Here is an 18,874-nt window from a genome sequence, read left to right as displayed (position 1 = left end):
TTTCTTCATTTGACTTTACTCGTTATTCACTGATGGCTGTTTATTCTTAGAATGCTTCTTTTTGGTTTTAGCAGCAGCCCAACCATTTTCATGCTCCCTTACCAGTTCCACGTTATTTTCTTTTAAATTTCTTTTGCCTACAGACAACTCTGTCCTGCACAGTTTTCTCTTCCAAGATCTGAGGAAGATCTTATAACTTAAACTAACAATTTCGTAAGCCCAGATAATTCTGCAAAGTTGTCTTTTCAGGGTTTCTTTGTTCATGTAGGATTTGCATAGGTGAATAAGAAGTGTCACCCTTATGAACGAAAGCAAGGACTGTGCATTTAAATGCAAACTCCCTCGAAAAGGACTGAGGATGGTATACTGAAAAGTGACTTCGCTCCTAGCAAAATCAGTGCTTTCAGTAAACAAACAGAGAAATCCCAGATGACTCAAAATATGAAACATAAGGTAGAATACTAAAATTGTTCTAACAGCTAATTTAATTCTCAATTAAGATGTAATTTTTTAGCAGAGAGGTCACTTGACACTATTTTACTTCATGGACTTGCTTAATACTCATCTAAGAGCTAAAAATGAATTCCTGATCAGAAAATGTTCTTGATGAAGAATCAAAAAAAATCTGTAAGATTCTCTTACCAGTAACTGCTTTCAAATCCATGACCAAAAACTCACTTCCCTTTCACTTTATAACCCCAATTCCCAAGGAGTTTTACAGATCATTCCACCATGAAAAATTGTATTTTCTGACCCTGGTGAGCAAATTACATTCCTATGTATCTCCTGGTACATATATTTGTTTCATTTATACTTTAATAATGTATATTTTAATGTGATTAAGCATTTCTAAGAGCATGAAATGCACTTTATTGCCATTTATGAAGTGGTCAAGTTTTCAATCCCTATGAAGGAATCCATTGCACTCACAATTGTAGTCCGATTATTCATTCTGTAGAAGTGAAATGGGATATACTGTGAAGTAAAAGAAGTAGATAGAAGCTGGTGGAGGTTTTATAAATACAGTTAGTACCTTATTTAAGTAGACATCTGAGCAAAAAAAAATATAGAATGAAGAAAGTGAAAATAAAAGTAAGTGCATCAAAACCTGCAGTGAATGGAAAATACAAATGAGCAATAGTTGGAGTGAATTAAAGGTGCATAAAATGGTTATTTTCCTGACTGTGGTATTTTCTCTGTGTTGGTATTCAAATAAAGTACCAAACCCTTATTGATATAGGATAACCAAAGAGATTTTCCCATTTTCTCTATAAAACAATGTAGTAATGCCATTTGAAATGTATACAGAAAATGTATACAGAAAAAAAAGTAGTTTGTTTTTTAAAAAAAATATAATCACCATTTCTGTTTACATGCAGGAACTGCTGTATCTGTTCTCATCATTTATTGTTTGACATACTATATAATGTATTTTTCATCCACTGATTTTGTATCAGGCAACAGGGCTGTAGGGATGACTAGTTAAGGGTTTATATATTAAGATTTTACACTTCTTATTGAATTGCTGTTGCAAAGAGAATGAAATGAAAGCTGAGGAGACAATTTCCACATGATAAATAAAATCACTTGCTTAAATCTGCAATCATTAGAGCTGTGAAGGTTCAAGACAGATAACAATTACATTTCTAGTCTAGCAGTGTCTTGGATCTAAGAAAAACAAGACCTCACACCAGAACAAAGGCCACCACCTTGTGTCACATGGCTGAAGGGTAAATTAATTCTACCACATCAAAAAACCAATCCTAAAGCCTTCTATGCTAAAAATGAGCACTACAATTGGTTTTAAGTAGCTGAGAATAATACATAAAACAAGAGCTATGAGAATAATTCAAAATTAAATAAAGCACAGCACACTCGCAAGTGAGAACTTACCAGAGTAGCAAAAAGATGATATAGTATAAAATAAATAGCAACTACTGGTGCCCACATATGTCCTACAGCATTCAGTGTCTGATCCATGACATCCACCCATCCTTCCTGTGTGAGAATCTGAAACATTGACATGAATGCCTGCAAGAAAGAGAACTGCAAACATATTAACAAATTATGCTTAAATGGTTTTATTGTCACACTCCTAAAGTTGATCTAACAGAGCAGAACACCTGTTTTGGTTTGCTTTTTAAAATCTTAAGAAATGCATTTAACTTTTAAAGCCAAGTAAAAGGCTATCCATGAGCTAAAGGAAAAACAAGTATCTTGATCTTTGACAGATCTGTTACCTGCAATTTGTAACATAGTCCTAGCTTCATTGGCCCATACAAAGAGGCTTTTGGTTTCCTTCAGGGCTGAATAAACAGGATAAATATCCTGAGTATCAGAGATTATTGCTTTGAATGTTATGTTGTATTGTGATTTGATTATGCTTTTTCTTCCATGTTACCTCTTAATAAATGTATCTATAATAACACATTATAATTAAATGTGACTATACATTTACATTTTCGTAATAGTATAAGTGTTTTCGTAATAGTGTAAGGCACTCCACAGATGAGCCTAACCAACACATGGCAAGGTCTCTGTACCTACACTTGATTCAGCCAGACTCTTTCTCTATATTTTCTAAATAGCATTATTTGTGGAACTACTCCTATAACATTTTCAAATTCCTTGAGACCAGGTATACATGTCAAAAATAGAGGGAATAACGGGAATGTTTCAAACAACTTTATTTAGCGACAGGAACATTTGAAAGCAGATAAGCCTAGAACCCAAATACGTTTGAAATTTCAGCTGGAGCCTACAGCACCAGCCAGAATTGAACTCAACATGATCAATGTGTAACTCTGACATGTACATCCTACACAGACACTGAGGACTGCAGACTGCCTAGGAAACAGCAAAGTGAAAGGTATATCTTGATAGTCTTAACTGTCTCAATGGGGCCAAACTATTGCACAAGTTTCTTTTGCCTGACATTGAAAGAGTTCTCTTTCCAGACAGCAAGGATCAAAGCTGGTAACTTACTGAAGTTTATGCCTAACAAAAAAGTGTTAGAAACTGAAGACATTAACAATGCAGCTTACAGCTAATAGGATTCCTAGAATTCAAGATGTTAACACAGTTACAAGGATATATTAGGTCTGTGCACAGTGTGCCCAGCAGCAGCAGATTAACACATTAATGCGCTGGCAAAAAGGGAACAGGATTCTTCTTGTCTAACTTGTGAGAAAACAGTACCCAGACAGCCCTTCACATCAACTTACCCTAAGCAAAAATCTGTGCTGCAAAAGCTAAAAATGCAGCTATACAAACTTACGTGCTTGGAAAACAATGAAATGGTTCTAATTAATTTTTAAAGCTGCTGGCAAAAAAAACTGTGTGGGAGACTTCAATTTAAGACTCCAGCGGAGAAAAATGTTTGCAACTACTTTTCTGTAAATTCTTTGGGGTGGCTAAAGTCTTTGGTATGTCATGTATTCAAAGAGGCCAAGCATAAGGGCTGAAATTTGCACAGTGCCCTCTGCTTCATGTTTCTGCCAGTAATCTTGGTCTTAACCAGCACATTGCCAACCTGTAGCCAGATCCTCCCTTCAAATGAGTGCCCCCTTCTAGACTTGTGCACAGACTATCCACTGCACAAAATTACAAACTCACTACTAATTCTCTTCCTCATAAAAAAATCATTTGCTCCCCATGTGCAACATGCAGAGAAAGAAACATTTGGGATCTTTATCTAGGACAGGCCTTTTGTAGCCAGCTGAGCATGCATGAAACACGCAGAAAATTCAGCCTCCTTTACATCTGCCAGTGGTGCTTTAGGGTGAAGAAGACAAGGACCCCATCAGCGCGGAGCACTGCTTCTTGGGTCTCAAGTTCCTTTTGTAATGGGGAGCGGAAGTTAAACCAGGCAGCCATCGTTTGCCCGCACTCAGAGCACCTTTGGAGCCAGTGGCCATCACACCTGACTGCTGCGGCACTCCTTGCTGATGGATAAGGTGGACACTGCATTTAGTAATACAGCCCACTGCTGGCTTTAAAAACACCTGAGGGACTGGATAAATGAACTAGTGCAGTATCCTTTTTCTGAATCACATTGAACTACCACAGCTTAGCGCTTTGAAAAAATACGTTTTTTACTTAATTCTTCAAGGTGCAAAAATACCTTCAATATTATGTGGATCCCTCATTAATAGAAAAGATTAATGTGGAGGAGACGTTCTTTTAATATTAAAAAAATCTCATCTTCCATCCAAACCAGTTGTCCATAAGGCATATAGTTTTATAAAATGGCCTTTCAATGTAATTTAAGCATTTCATTACAACATTAAAGTCCAGTAGATGAGAAAAAATTAGTTTCAAGTAAATAAAGTAGTGCACAATGAATATGTGCTTTGCACCAAGCAATCTTCTTTGGAGCAAGTTATTTTTAGCTGAAAGGTGTACCTCCCACTGTTTATTTTAAAATTAATTTGAAATGCAACTAGCTGACAGAATCAACATCTGTGAAGACGAGACTTAGAAATTTATGCAAATACTGATTTTCTGAATTAATTTGTGTTATAGAAAAGACTGTCAATTTCTTTGAGTATTTATGCCCTATTACTTAATGAGCTGTTTTGATGATGGAAATCAAACTACCTTTTTATTTATAGTGGAAGACTGGCAAAGGTTTGGTAGAATATGTGAGCCAAAGTGCCAGTTCTGACATTTTGTCCAATTGTTACAGGGGTGGTGCCACACAAATTACTACTTACAGTTATAATGTACTTGTCTTTTAACTGGTGCTTGTCTACAAAATTTTAGGGACCAAATTCCACTGGACTAATTCATAGAAGCAGTTCTACAATCATTGGGATTAATTCTGCAAATTAAGTTAATGGGATTCAGGACATTGCTGTAACATCCTTGCAAGCTGTTCTACCAGCCAAAATGTATGTTTTCCTTCTGACACTATCATGAGGGGTCAGTAACGCCCTGAGAGAAGAGTAGCAATTCTGTAAAAATGTGGCAGTGATACTGAGATTTTAACTATATCAGAGAACTAAGACTACACTGTTCATCTCTTTCTTAATGGGCCTTACTTAGATTGAACTAACATTTCACATCTTGAACTTTCTCCAAGCTCAAGGCTAGGAGCAGAGACTTAGTTTTGTGAAAACTGGGGGATTTTTTTGGCTGAGATCAATTGGGCCTGGTTTTCATCCTGTGTTGACCCATTTAAAAGAAGGGCAGCATTCCCAAGTTTGTAACTTGAGACACAGAGCAGTCAGCACATGGCCCCAAACTCCAAGAGAAACCAGGGCATGGAAGTCAGAGACATTGTGTTTTGTTCTCCATACAGTGAATTTTCTTAGCAGTCACCTTACACCTATGCCTGCGAACAGTTTCCCCCTCCCATTCCTTCTTCAGGGGGCCTAGCCACCCCTGTCCTTCCTCATGGCTCAATATGTGCAGACCAAGGAAATGTGCAAAAATAAGAGACGGCAGATCGGTTAAAAACCGTAAAGCAAACATCTATAATTCTATACTTAGTATTAGAGAGAAAGCCAGTCCATTTGGCAAGTTGTAATGGCCAAAAGAAGGGTGAAATTAGTAGCTATGGCAACACTGAGCTTATGCCTATTGATTGTCATCAGGAAACCATGTGAAAACATGCAATTTAGAGGCATTAGCAAAAGGAGGAGGTCTATTTGTTCCAAAACCCATACTGTGCCTTCTTATAAAGCACTTAGTTTGAAAATGATTTTAGGTTTTGTCTGTTTCAGTGTAGAAAGCACTTTAACGTACAAACTCAAAATTTAGCCTCTAGTGTCACCATTTTTGTCATCATGCTTGTCCTCTGTATTTTAACTGAAAAAACTCAGAATAACACTCCTGGCTATTTAAGGTTTATTCTTCTTTGAGGGTAAACTCCTGAAAAATTATCTTAGCAAATTCTGGTATTGCATACTTCATATAATTTTGTATGTTATATACTATGTCTTCAGTCATGTTTTGAAAATAATCATAATTGTCTTATTGCGAACTGATTCAGTGATCTTTACTCAGGGCAAAAAATGTGAGAACTTCCCAGCCTTTGCTAGGAAGACACACTCTTTCAGAGGGATACCACTATTTCACATCGATAATCACAATTTTGAGTACAAAATTTTCACTGACTTTCAACCTATGAAGAGATGCTTCACTAAAAAATTGCAAAAAGAAACCACATAATGTAAATTTTACACTTCTGAAACAAACATAACAAGATGTATGCAAATAAAAAAATTAAATAATGAGATACTCTTGCTTCTGGCTATCATATGAAAAATATTAAAAACATTTTAATTCACTGTTACTGAAACACTCTTTTATTGTTGCTAACAGCTCTTCTCTTTTTCCAGAACATAAATCAGAAAAAAAGGAGACAAGCAAAGACATTTTCTGTTTGTAAAAGAACTGTACAATTTGTTGGAGGAAAAAATATTTTCTCACTGTTCAACTTGTATTTAGTATTTACATATACCTGTTAAAGTTCAATATGCTGGAAGCCCTTATTGAAGCTTAAATGGCAGCAGATTAAAATGCTCAAAGTAATCCAAAACCTTATTAATGTATTGATATATATTACCAATTTTTCACGGCAAGCGGATGTTTCTCAGATGCTTATATCAAGTTCCCTAGTTAAAATGTGCAGGTGATTGCAATCCTGTCTTATTTTAATCATACTACAATTATTGTTTCAGGACGTTCACTGACATTTTGCATAAATAATAAAATAATTCTGAAACAAAATTCCAGGGTGATTTGAAACCTGCAGTTGGAAGTTTTTTCAGAAACTGTACATGGGAATTGAGCATAGAACATGGTTTAGATCCATGATTAAAACACCTGACTTAATTAGGAAAGCTTAATTTTTTTATTTTTTTTATTTTTTATTTTGTTTTGTTTTCTTCAGCTTTTAATGAATTATACTGAATATGTAATTCTACTGGATGCTTTTCTAAGCACGTTTTCCAAAACAGAAAGCATAGTGTTACATTATTCCCTGTGGGTAAGCATTTTTTCTCTCACATTTGATGGCCAGCTTCCCATACATCAAGTTCAGGTTGGTAATTACAAATTGTTGTTTAGCCATTTTGTTCGCTAAATGCATGACCCTTGAGGCTGCCTTATTCATTGTTATTTAATTGTTCCAACCAATGCACTTTCACTGAAAGAGATACATTGGATAACCAAACTGGAATGACAGAAACAAATAAATTGTCACTGGAAGCACTCCATGTACGCTCAGTCTAATCCACTATTAAAGAAATTGCACTATTTTCATTCAGAACAGTGTGCTTCAATAAATACATTAGCTCCAATTTCCACTGATTTTCAATGTTCTGTTCTGAATTAATGTGATGCCAATAAATATCCATTATTTATACCCAAAAGGCAAACACTTATTTTGTCAATGCAGACAGGTTTTATAACCCTGTGTAAAAACAGCATTCCTGAACAAATCAAGAACAACCACTTTCATAATATGAAGATATAAATCATGTGTAGACATGTTTTATATAAATTCTTGGGCTAATATTCATGCCTGTGGACATGAATCCTCTTCCTGTAACATGCTAGAGTATTGTTAAGCCATATGCTGTGCTGTGTCATCATCATGGTGCATAGGAAAAATTTCTCTATGTTCCCTTGACAGCAGAAAGAGAATATCTATCTTATGGAAAGGTGACTTTCACTACAGAAGGTCTACAGGAAGACTATTACACCCAGAAAATACAATTTTTTAAAGTATACATATGGAGATAAACTGCTTCATGTTTATGAGAAGGAAAGGACGACTGCTAATGTAACAACAAATATGATAGAATCTGTCCTAGTTTTAGCTGGGATAGAGCTAATTTTCTTCCTACTAGCTGGTACAATGCTATATTTTGCAGTTAAGATGAGAATGATTTTGATAATGCCCTGATGTTTCAGCTGCTGCTGAGCAGTGCTTGCACAGTCAGGGCCTTTTCTGCCTCTCACCGCACCCCACCAGTGAACAGGTTGAGGGTGCACAAAAGGCTGGGAGAGGACACAGCTGGGACAGCTAACCTCAATTGACCAAAGAGATATCCCATCTCATATGGTCATGTATAAAATGGGGGCAAAGCTGGTTAGGGGCTGCAATAGGAAGCTGGCTGAGCATCAGTCAACATATAGTGAGCAGTGGCATTGTGAGCCACTGATTTTGTATATTCTAATTCTTTTATCACTATTGTCTCCCATTCCATTTCTGTCCTACTAAAATGTCTTTATCTCAGCCCAGAAATTTTACTTTTCCCCCTCCCAACTCTCTCCCCTATCCCACTGCAGGGGGAGGATTTCACAAGTGGCTGTGTGATGTTTAGCTACTGGCCAGGTTAAACCATGACAGAATCACAGAATCACAGAATCACTAGGATGGAAAGGACCTTAAAGATCACTAAGCTCAATCATCAGCCAAACACTGCCAACTCTGCCATCAATGGTAAAAAAATATCCATGATAAGAAAATAGTAACAAGCAATGAGTAATCCGTGCTTTTTATACTTGCCCTTGGAAAGGTTGTAAATCTATCCAGTTCTTCCACAAAGCAAAACATCTGTAAACTGATTGCTGACATTACGATCAAAAGGCTGGCAGTAAATACTACCAAACTCCCAAGCTTTTTTCCTGGTCCAAAGATCTTATACACAAAGTCCTCCAAAGCAGGAGAAATCTTTATAAGCCGAACTACTCTAAGAACCTGCAAAGAAAGAGAAAAATGCAATAATTTCATTATCACATTAATCAACGATTTCAAATATCAGACATTCATGGCCAAAAAGGGATCTGCAGCCTTATAGACCAATAAATATCAAGTTGCCACCACTTGTAACAGGTGACAAGTGTTTTAGATTAAAACCACAAAACCTGGAACATAAGTAGCATTGAGGCATACAGGCATGAGATGGTAGTACATGCATGGGAGGACCTAAGGTCTCCAAGGCTGTAGTTAACTCACTAATCATGAAGAGTCATCACAGAAAGGCAATTGGGTAAAGCCAGCTTTGGGGTAACAAAAGGAGCAAAGACATAGGCAAAACACACCACAGACAGTAAATCTGAATGTAATGTGGAATTAGAGACCAAAGGCTTGTAGAGTGCTACCAAACATAAGATTGGCTCCAGGCAGGAGTCAAAGCACATCAGTCTAGATGTAGCAACTGGGAATCCACTAAAGTGCTAGGTAAATGGCTCCTGTTTGATTATCATCACTGTTAAAAATTCATCTTTATACTAAATGGACTGGGTCCTGAACAGTCTTTGATGAAAACTCTGCTTTGAGCAGAGGGATAGATGAAATGGCTTTGAAAGGCCACTTCCAATATGGATTCCTCTGACTTTATGATGTTTGTTACACCAGGTTACATATTCACATAAAGAGCTGCCAAGTCTTCTTCCACAGATCATCCTTCCATTTCAGTGACCTGAGGCAAAACTGTTTGCCATTACATACCACGTAACCCAGCAAATTTGGTAATGAACGTATTTCGTTATTTCATATCATGTATAACATGGGAAATTTTGGGTGATGCTTTTCGGTATCAGAGAAACTCAGTATCACACAAACACCACTGTTTGCCCTGACATATCTGGCACCTCTCAGTAGCAGCAGCAAAACTTTGATCTTGTGTGGAACTCCTGACCCATTCCCCACCGGGTCTACCTTGAAAAAGCTGCTGATAGCTCTGATTGTCCCATTTCTGCCACTGATGTTGACACAGTGACATGAACATCAGTATCAACAAGAGGCAGAGGCAGCAACAGCAGTTGCTGAAGACAACAGACAAGCAGTATATGGGGCAACTGAGATTCTGCAGTTCTTAGGAAGAAAAAGACTCTCTATTCCAAGGTCTCACCTGGATTTCCACAAGGATCATATTGAAAATGAAAGGTAGGAATTACAGTGCTGTTATTGGCTGACCTTATGTACAAATCAAATATAATTACTATGTTGTTTTTGGACAGAAAATAAGTCTGACAGAAGTTGTTCATACATTGAGTTCACTGTACCCTGCAGTCTGCTAATAATGTACACCTTTGGATTTCACATGAAGCTCATCTCCCTACCCATTTGGTATGCAGAATATGCTTGTCTTCTGGACTTAACTACAAAAGAGGAGACAGAGAGGGTCAACTCAACAGAGCAACTTATTCCAAGCAAACCAGAGCCCTTGCACAAGACGGGATGAGCGTCCACTGTCTTCACTGGAAAACAAGGGTCCCAGATTCACAGGTTACACTAGACAGCTTAGCTTTCACAATAGCACAAGGTGAGATAAAGTCCTTTCTTTCATATTGGAATACCATGGCTACATTACATATAATCTGAGTACATGAAACTGGCTACCAAGGCAGACATTGAGATGAGTGACATTTCCAAGTACTATTAGCATGTAAACATGGTCCTTACTTACAAGATTTACTCATGATGTATAAGTGTTAGCTCTGTTCCCATCAATACTAGCTCCAACACAGACCCCAGTACAGCAAGATTTCATGGTAGTTGGTATTCTGAGTGGTTTTTTAGATAAACTCAATTATCTGCCTTACTTTTTTCCCCCTTTCTTTGGGGAACTTTAATTGACCTTTAAGCAACACACTAATCTTACTGATACTATTTGGTTTCTTCATTTATTTTCATTAGGTGACAAATTGAATCCAGCAAAAGTACATAGTAATGAACATTTATGCATTTTGTGTAATTGGATTGCAAATTGTATTAAATTTAGGAGCTGTAAAAATGCACTATTTGGATTAAATATATAAGTATGTTAAAAACAAATCAAAATGAATAATACAAAAGAGGAACCACAGCTTTGTTACAAATAATGGCCACATCTCCTGCAAGGGATAATAGTTATTCAGAAAATGACTCAGCAGTGTTTTCCCCAAGCTTAAATACAATACCATCTATTCAGCCCAGTATAAGTTAAATTCTGTTTAAATCTCTCCCTTTTATGCTGGTTCATTACAGATTTATCCAACAACATGCAAAATCTGTCATTTCTCCGCTAATTCTATGTCCTACAGATTACAGCCATGTAACAGTCCTTTGCTATAGTCTTTCACAGAGGGCTTTGTGAAGTGTCTTGAATGAATGCACAGTGAATACAAGAAAGATAGGTGGGAGGGTGGACAGTAGTCAATGTAGTCAAGAGTGAATGATGTGTTGGCAAAAGGTAATGATATAGACCAATGAATAATGCAAACTGAAATGTGTGCAAGGAGGACTAGACAAGCCAAACAATAATTCTTGCTTACTATCCTGGAATGTGTCAAGAACGACTTCTGTTTTCAAGTAATCTGTTTTGTTGGCTGACAAGGAACACATTTACCCTGTCATCATGAACACCTAAATGCCTGGAAATCTGCCTAACATCAAGATGTATTCATGTTAAAAAGGCTTTTTGACCTTGGTTGATTTGAAAATGTGTTATCTAGCTCACCCAGAACTTAACTGTGGAGGAATACGGTGTATACCTTACACATTGACATCAAAGGTATTCTGCAACCTTCCAATCATTTGCCTTTTAGGGGATTTGGATTGCAAAATACAATCAAAATCTTTCAGTGTAGCAGGTGTTTCTGCTTGTAAAATGTAGGTCTGTCATGTATTTTGGAAAAAAAAAATCACATCTTGAAATTTTCTGTCATAAAAGCATAATTAAAAAAAAGACCACTACCACCACCACTCCGCATAACTAATTAAATCCATTAAAAAGACTTATTATTATCAGCCTCTGCCTACATATTAATTATACTTTTAATCCTGTGAGTTAGTAGTGATGATGTCACCCATTTCATCCAAAACTATCATAATTTATACTGAAAATTCTTACAAAGGAACCAGCAGTCATTAGTGGAATATGTCTTAATAAATATGGAGCAATTATTAACTAAGTTGCTGACTGATTTAACTGAGAGCTCCCAGCTACGCTCCCAGCTACGCTCCTCATGTCCTTTTGACACCAGAGTGCACCTTAGATGCATCAAGCTGCACTCAATAACAACATTCTACATACTGGGACAGCAAAATCAAAGCTGTAATGAATGAAAAGTCTTCAAATGAAAACAAAATAGATTTTTTCATCCTGAAAGCTTTCTTGAGCAGGTTTGCAGAACCACTTAGAAAACATACAGGATGACATTTGCAGAAATCTGAAAAGGCCATTTTCAAAACCCACACTTGGGGAGACTGCTTCCCTCATATTGCACTCATGCTTACATTATGTGTCACTATAACTAATCACATGTATTGAGAGGACTCAGTCCGATGATTTATTATTTCCCTTTATTGAGTATTAGTTATTCACCATGCCAACCCATTGCTGAATAATGGACAGATATGAATCCTTTAATGTATATATTCTTAAACCCCCCCCTTTCTTTAGCACTGCAGAATACAACACATAATGAATCCCAGTGCTTTCCACCAAAACTGAAACAACCTTAAGCATTTCACGGAGGATGAATGGGAAAGTGGTTGGGCTAGCTGACAAGAAGAATCAGAAGTCAGAATAAATCAACTCTTTTTTTTTTGTCTCACTCTCCTGCTCTTTCCCAAACTGAAAATGCAGGAAGAGCCTCTAAAAACACTCTTTTCCTCTAGATAGAGAATGGCTGGAGAGCTATAAAACCCAAGTATGATTCTGAAGAAATTACCTCGGAAGACCCACAGTACTTTAGTTAGGCATGTGACTCCACAAAGATAAAGATGTGGAGAAGCAACAGCAAGTGAACTGAGGCCTCCAGGAGAGCTGCCAGGAAAGTTGTGGTGGACACTACAGGAAGGTGGTGCTGCAAACAGCTGTATACAAGGTCAAGACTCAATGCAGCACAGTGAAGAAACTAATTCAGAACTTACTGAACAGTGCAGCTCAGGTAAGAAACAGAAGTTATTGATAACAGAAAGGACTTCTCAGCAAAGTTAGAAAGGGTCCTGTTTCTGTAAATCTACCCAATGAACATAGCCAAAACCAGAGAGATTTGTTATTTTAAAGTTATTCTCAAAATGAGCCAATACTGCGATAAAATTGAAATTTGTGTGAAATGTGGATGGGTAATGTTTTAATTTGGTATATAGGATAAAAAGTAAAAGTAGCTGATCATACCTGAAAATATGTAAATTGAGAGTGATAGAGGTCTGGATAAATATGAAGAGTGGTTCCAATTACAAGCAGCAACTCAAACTTGTGAAGAGATGAGCTGATGTATCCTGTGAAACCCAAACACCAGATCTTCAGAAGAGCTTCTAAATCAAACAGAACTGTAAAAGCAACCTAGACGGATACATAAAGTAAGAAAGATGCATTCAAAACACTGAGTTAAATTAGAAGCTTCTATGTCATGATGGCTATCAGGGCTTTGTAGGGCAAAAATAAATATTGTATTTAACAAAACCAACCATATTCTAAACAGAACAAACAATAATAGATATCACTTCATGAAATTTTTTAATGACTCAACACAGAGAGGTAGATTTCACAACTTGGAAAGCATGAAATATTGAATACATACAGATGATATTTCACTTTACATACACTTATAAAAAGGAAAACATGATGACTTATGACTTCTTTTTTCAAAACATAAAGCAGCACATATGAGCTTTCTGAAGAATTTTAAGAGATCTAAGAAACACACCGAAGTTTAAAGGCTATTACTTTGAAAATTGGTACTTCAATTTTCTAAAACATCCATTGTAATATGACAACCGAAACAGGTAGAAAAGAAGCAATGGGACTTAAGCACCTAAAACAAATTTAAAAAAAAGACATGAAATCCAAAGTTAGTCCAGAACGGGTTAATTTTCAAAATGGTGTTAAAGAACTTGGGCATGGTGGAAAGTTACAAGGGAAGAAATCTACTTGTAGAGATTGAATGACTTTGGGATTCTTCCAGAATCAGAAATGTTCCTCTCTGACCCTTTACACCTGTTTGGGCTCAAAAGAGACCCTAAAAGAACATTAGGTCACATCTAATTCCAACTAATACTTTCAAAATGCAGTACAAAAAAAGAAAATGCAGCTCAAATCTCCTTTGAGGACAAGCATTATTAGTCTCTTAAGATGGAGAGACTAATTGACTGTGGGTCATGAGGTCTACTGGATCTGGCAGGGGACAAAAAAATTAAAGACTAAGATTTTAATCCTGAATCTGATAGTGAAAAATCTTTGGCATGCTGCCTTAAGTATTTGTGTTATTTAAAATTTAAACTCTACAGTCCATCAAAAATATATTTATCAACATGAAAGAGGGAGATTGTGAGATAGCTAAATAAAATTTTACATATTTTATGTGCACAAGACTGTCACAAGCAGGAGTGGAGATGGAAATTAAACACTGAGGTTTATGACCTTTGTTTATTCCCCTAGCCCACACAGCTTTTTACAAGCAGTGCTACCAGATACATTATATGGCTTCCTCGAGGCATACACCATTGTGATCAGGCTTCAAATGTCCTCAGAATGATTACATTGAGGCAAAATGCTTCATAGCACTCCAAAATCTCTTCCCATTAGGAAAGAAAGACTACTAAGAAACATTTGCATGCTTTCAGTTACAGAAAGTGTAGGGACACTTTCATGGCCTTATCCTCAAGTGGATCTGGCCAGTTTTTCAGCCTCTGTTCTGGGATCTCAAAGAGCTCTAGGAGAACAATGAGCCAGGTTTGAGGAGAATACTTCTTTACCTGAAGTTCTCTAAGACACAAGGAAAATGTTCTATCAAAAAATCTTAAAAGTAAAGCTCACTTTTAATAAGACATCTAACTGAGTCCTAAAAGAAGAAGGGCATTGAATTAGGAAAAATGGAACAGTGGTTAGAAACCAGCTGGGATTCAGCTCAGAGCAGGTGGAATAACAGTACCATTTAAATACACACATACACACTTCAGAGCACATAGGCTTCCCATTAGAACAAGACTAACAAATATGGTGTTAAGTGTATTTTAATTTATTCTAAAAATGTGTGGGCAGGATCATTTGCATTTCACATGCTTGTCAAATGAATTCAAACCACTGGCACTTAAAAATGTATCAAATGGTTTGCATAACATCTGATTACATTTATACACCTGTCTTCCTGCTGACAGAGCTTGTATTTTTTTCCTTCCTTGTAATTAATTACAGGAGAAGATTCAGAATATCTGACTAGAACTTTTTGTTAGGTGTGAAATGCAACACAATTTCATAGCTTTGTTGAGTTTTGTGGTTTTTTTCTAAAGCTGGAATAATTCCTTTCATTGGTGTACAGACAAGGCAAAGGCAAACTCACATAAGAAGCCAGAGCAGACCCACAAAGAAAAAGCAGGCGTAACACACTGGCAACCACCAAGCAGCCAGTCCTCACCAGGTTGCCAATTTCGCTTTGGGGAGGCCAAAGAGGACCTAACTGGAATGGGCCATTTCCCTGATAGTTATGTCCCATCTGGTCACCTGGAAGCTTTGTGGTTTTAATACCACCTTCATCAATAAATTTCGCTTGTAGCCACTCAACATTTATATTTTGGCAGAGGCAGAGCTCACTATCAGTCAGCATCCAACACTGACAGACTCAGTTTGTTTTCTTTTATTTGTGTCTTACTTGAAAGGTTTCAAGCTGTCAGAAAGGACAAGAATTCTTTCGAGGAGTAACAGTGGGAGTAAGGGCACAGACCTCCAGCACTTCCCTCACTACTAGATTTGACACAGCATTCAATCCTTCCTTCATCCAGGATAGGGCAAAGGCTACCCAACGGCAGCAGTACAGAGGACAGTTACAAAAGGAATCTAGGAGGAACTATATAGGAGCAGCTGTTTCTGACCTCTGTTTTCAGACACTTCAAAGCAGTATTTGTAGGAATCGTATGCAACTCAAATAAGCAGCCAGTTTGTAACATGTTTTAATGGAAGACACATAGAAAAACAAACATCCATCACTATGCTGTCTGGGTATTGAGCAGTTGAAGTCAGAATCCTCATCCAAAATTACCAAAATGAGTTTGAAGCTCTACTCTTTTCAGGTTCCCAGATACTGCACTGGGGTTTTCAATCATCCTGTTGAAATTCTGGTTTTGCTTAATCTGCAGGGCTGATGCATACAAGTTGAAATGCCTGTCAGAACTTCTTATTTGCTACTGGGTACAAAATTATGCAAACAATAGGATCTGGGTATAGATTAATTTATTTTTTTATCTTCTTGTTTAACTTTTGCCTTCTTGAGCCTGTCATATCTTTCCAACAATTGAAACAGGTTTATTTTCTTGATCCTGGGCATCTCAACAAATTAATTTAGATTTGCCTACTGAGTTTAAGTGGATATATTTCTAAAATTCTAGGCCACTACAACATGTGATCCATAGAAGGGATCAAGGGAGATATTTTATTAGACATGTCTTCTCCTAAAGCCAGCAGCTTCCACAGTGACTTCTGGAAAATGTATCAGAAAGCCAGATATGGTTGCTATAATTAATCTGGCCATTTCCTTTAGCAAAGAGAATCCTCACCACTGTTGGCTGCTTGAGTCAGCTCTCCCTGAAGGGAAAGCTTTCCGCAGCCCACTCTAATGGAAAAGACAGAGCAACAGCAGCACATCCTGCTCCAACCAGTCTCCTTCACCAGGGAAACAAACCCACCACTGTGGAATAATCTGCATTGTTTGAGTATATAGCCTCTGCAAGGCTCTTAAAAACACTTTCTTTGTTCAACCTTTGTGCTACAAAGAACAAGTTTCACAACAGCCAAATAGGAAATGATAAGAGATTATCAATTTCTCCTCTCTCCCACGATTTTTCAACTCTTCTGCTCTTCTGATACTTTCCTTTGTTCCTCCTTCTATAACATACTAGGGATTTGTTAATTTGATTTTTATAGTGCCTCTAGTGAAAGCATCACAGGCTTAAATAAAAAGCAAAACCAGGAAACTCAACAAATGGAAATAAAAAAAAGTATGCTTAACAAATTAAAAATCCCACCTTTCCCTATCCCAGAATACTTTATCTCATATAATTAGAAATGTAAAATGTAGAATGTAAACAAATGAGTTTTCTGACAACCTCTCCACTAACAAATCAATGATCTAAGCTATGCAGAAACAGAAAAATGTATTTTTAAAGAAAACAGGACATTGCTTATAGGACAGAATTATAATACACTAGTCTACATAACAAACTCACCTTGAATAAACCCTGGCAAGTATTTCTATTGGAAAAAAAACCAAAACCCTGCAAACTCTACACTTGAAGTAAATGTTGAAGAGATTGTTTCTAGCACTGATTAATAAAAGCATAATTATACTACATATTCAGAGCCAAAATAGAAATAGGACATGCAGTGTTCCCCATTTTGAATATAAATACAATTAATGTTATTTCGTTAAGAATCCAGGCTCCACTTGCTGTATCCTGGGCATAAAGCAAAAATGCCTGCTGTGAAGAGTTCATGCCCTCACGCTTTAATGCTGACTTAATTATTTGTTTCTGGCCAAGGATATTGTACTGGATTTGCCTGTGACAGAGTTAATTTTCCCCATCATAGCTTGTATGGTGCTATTTTGGGTTTGTGCTGGGAACAGTGTTGGTAACACAGGGATGCTTCAGATGTTTCTGAGCAGTGCTTGCACAGTGGCAAGACGTTTTCTGCTTCTCACCACCCCAGTGAACAGGGTGCAGGTGTGCTAGGAGTGGGGCAGGAAAACAGCCAGGACAGCTGACCTCAATTGACCACACGGATATCCCATCCCAGAGGCCATTGTGCCTGGCACATAAGGTTAGAGGAAGCAGAAGGAAGAGGGGATATTTAAAGTGATGGTGTTTGTCTTCTCAAGTCACTGTTACGAGTGATGGAGCCTGGCTTTCCTGGAGATGGTTTCCCTGCCCATGGGAAGTGGTGAATGAATCCCTTGCTTTGCTTTGCTTTGCTTGTGTGCATGACTTTTGTTTTACCTATTAAACGGCTTTCATCTCAACTCATGAGTTGTCTCACTTTTGTTCTGACCATTCTCTCGTCCCGTCCCGTCCCATCCCATCCCATCCCATCCCATCCCATCCCACTGAAGGAGAGTGAACAAGAGGCTTCATGGGACTGAGCTGCTGGCTGGGGTTAAACAATGCTGAAGATTAAAATGAGTTTCCCTGTCCTCAATTCTACTCTCAGATCTGTGGGGCATGTCATAAGACAACCCAGCATTTACTGGTTTTATTTCAATGTCTTATTTACAGGATAATAATTTTCATGTTCATGTTGTTTTTCAAATAGTACTTGAGATAAAATACAGACAACAAATTTCACAATTATTCTTTTAATTGCTCATGCCAAAATTGACTCAACATTCACTCAAAATACAGCTATCCCCAGCAGCATGACAGACAACAGAGAATGATGCAGCAGTGCTGTCTCAATAATCTGCACTTTTTTAAAGGTTTGAATTCTGCTGCTGTTTTTAACCATTTTTGTGCTTTCATTTTTATTCCAGAACTGGTGAACTCTCACCTTCATATAATTTTAAGAGATCAGATACAAATTCTAAAACTAAGACAAAAAATATCAACTCAACCTTCCTTAAAAAAAGCAGATTCATAAAGCATTGCACTATTACAGACTAAAGAATTTAAAGCTGGGCATGTGAGTCTGAGTATCAAATGTGTTTAGACATAGAAAACCACACAACAACCAGAAGCAGAGAAACAACCAGGAACATTCTGCTAGCATGCACTCTAGTCTAAGAATGTCCCCCCCGGCTCCAAAGGACTGTGTAACTACTGAAGCCAGGGAAACTGCAGCAAGCATAAATTAGACATGTGCCCAATGTAGGCAACTGTGATCAACATTTTCAGAGAACTGATCTTGGTACACTGGTGAAAGAAGTGATCTTTCAACACTGG

At 37.3% G+C, this 18,874-nt stretch overlaps 1 protein-coding gene across 2 annotated transcripts in view; it reads right to left on the bottom strand.

Annotated features, from left to right (window-relative positions):
• NALCN (sodium leak channel, non-selective) overlaps positions 1 to 18,874 on the bottom strand; it is a 222,673-nt gene that overhangs the window by 86,296 nt on the left and 117,503 nt on the right. For both annotated transcript variants that reach the window (XM_085056984.1, XM_085056992.1), the window contains exons 12-14: positions 13,125 to 13,292; positions 8,522 to 8,713; positions 1,894 to 2,031 (exon numbers count right to left, since the gene is read on the bottom strand). In XM_085056984.1, coding sequence (XP_084913110.1) covers positions 1,894 to 2,031; positions 8,522 to 8,713; positions 13,125 to 13,292 — 498 coding nt within the window. The remainder of the gene's footprint in view (positions 1 to 1,893; positions 2,032 to 8,521; positions 8,714 to 13,124; positions 13,293 to 18,874) is intronic.

The sequence above is a fragment of the Lichenostomus cassidix genome, chromosome 1 (assembly GCF_008360975.1).
Source record: "Lichenostomus cassidix isolate B80296 chromosome 1, HeHo_3.0, whole genome shotgun sequence".
NCBI classification, from domain to species: domain Eukaryota; kingdom Metazoa; phylum Chordata; class Aves; order Passeriformes; family Meliphagidae; genus Lichenostomus; species Lichenostomus cassidix.
This window is presented reverse-complemented; position numbering and strand designations above follow the sequence as displayed.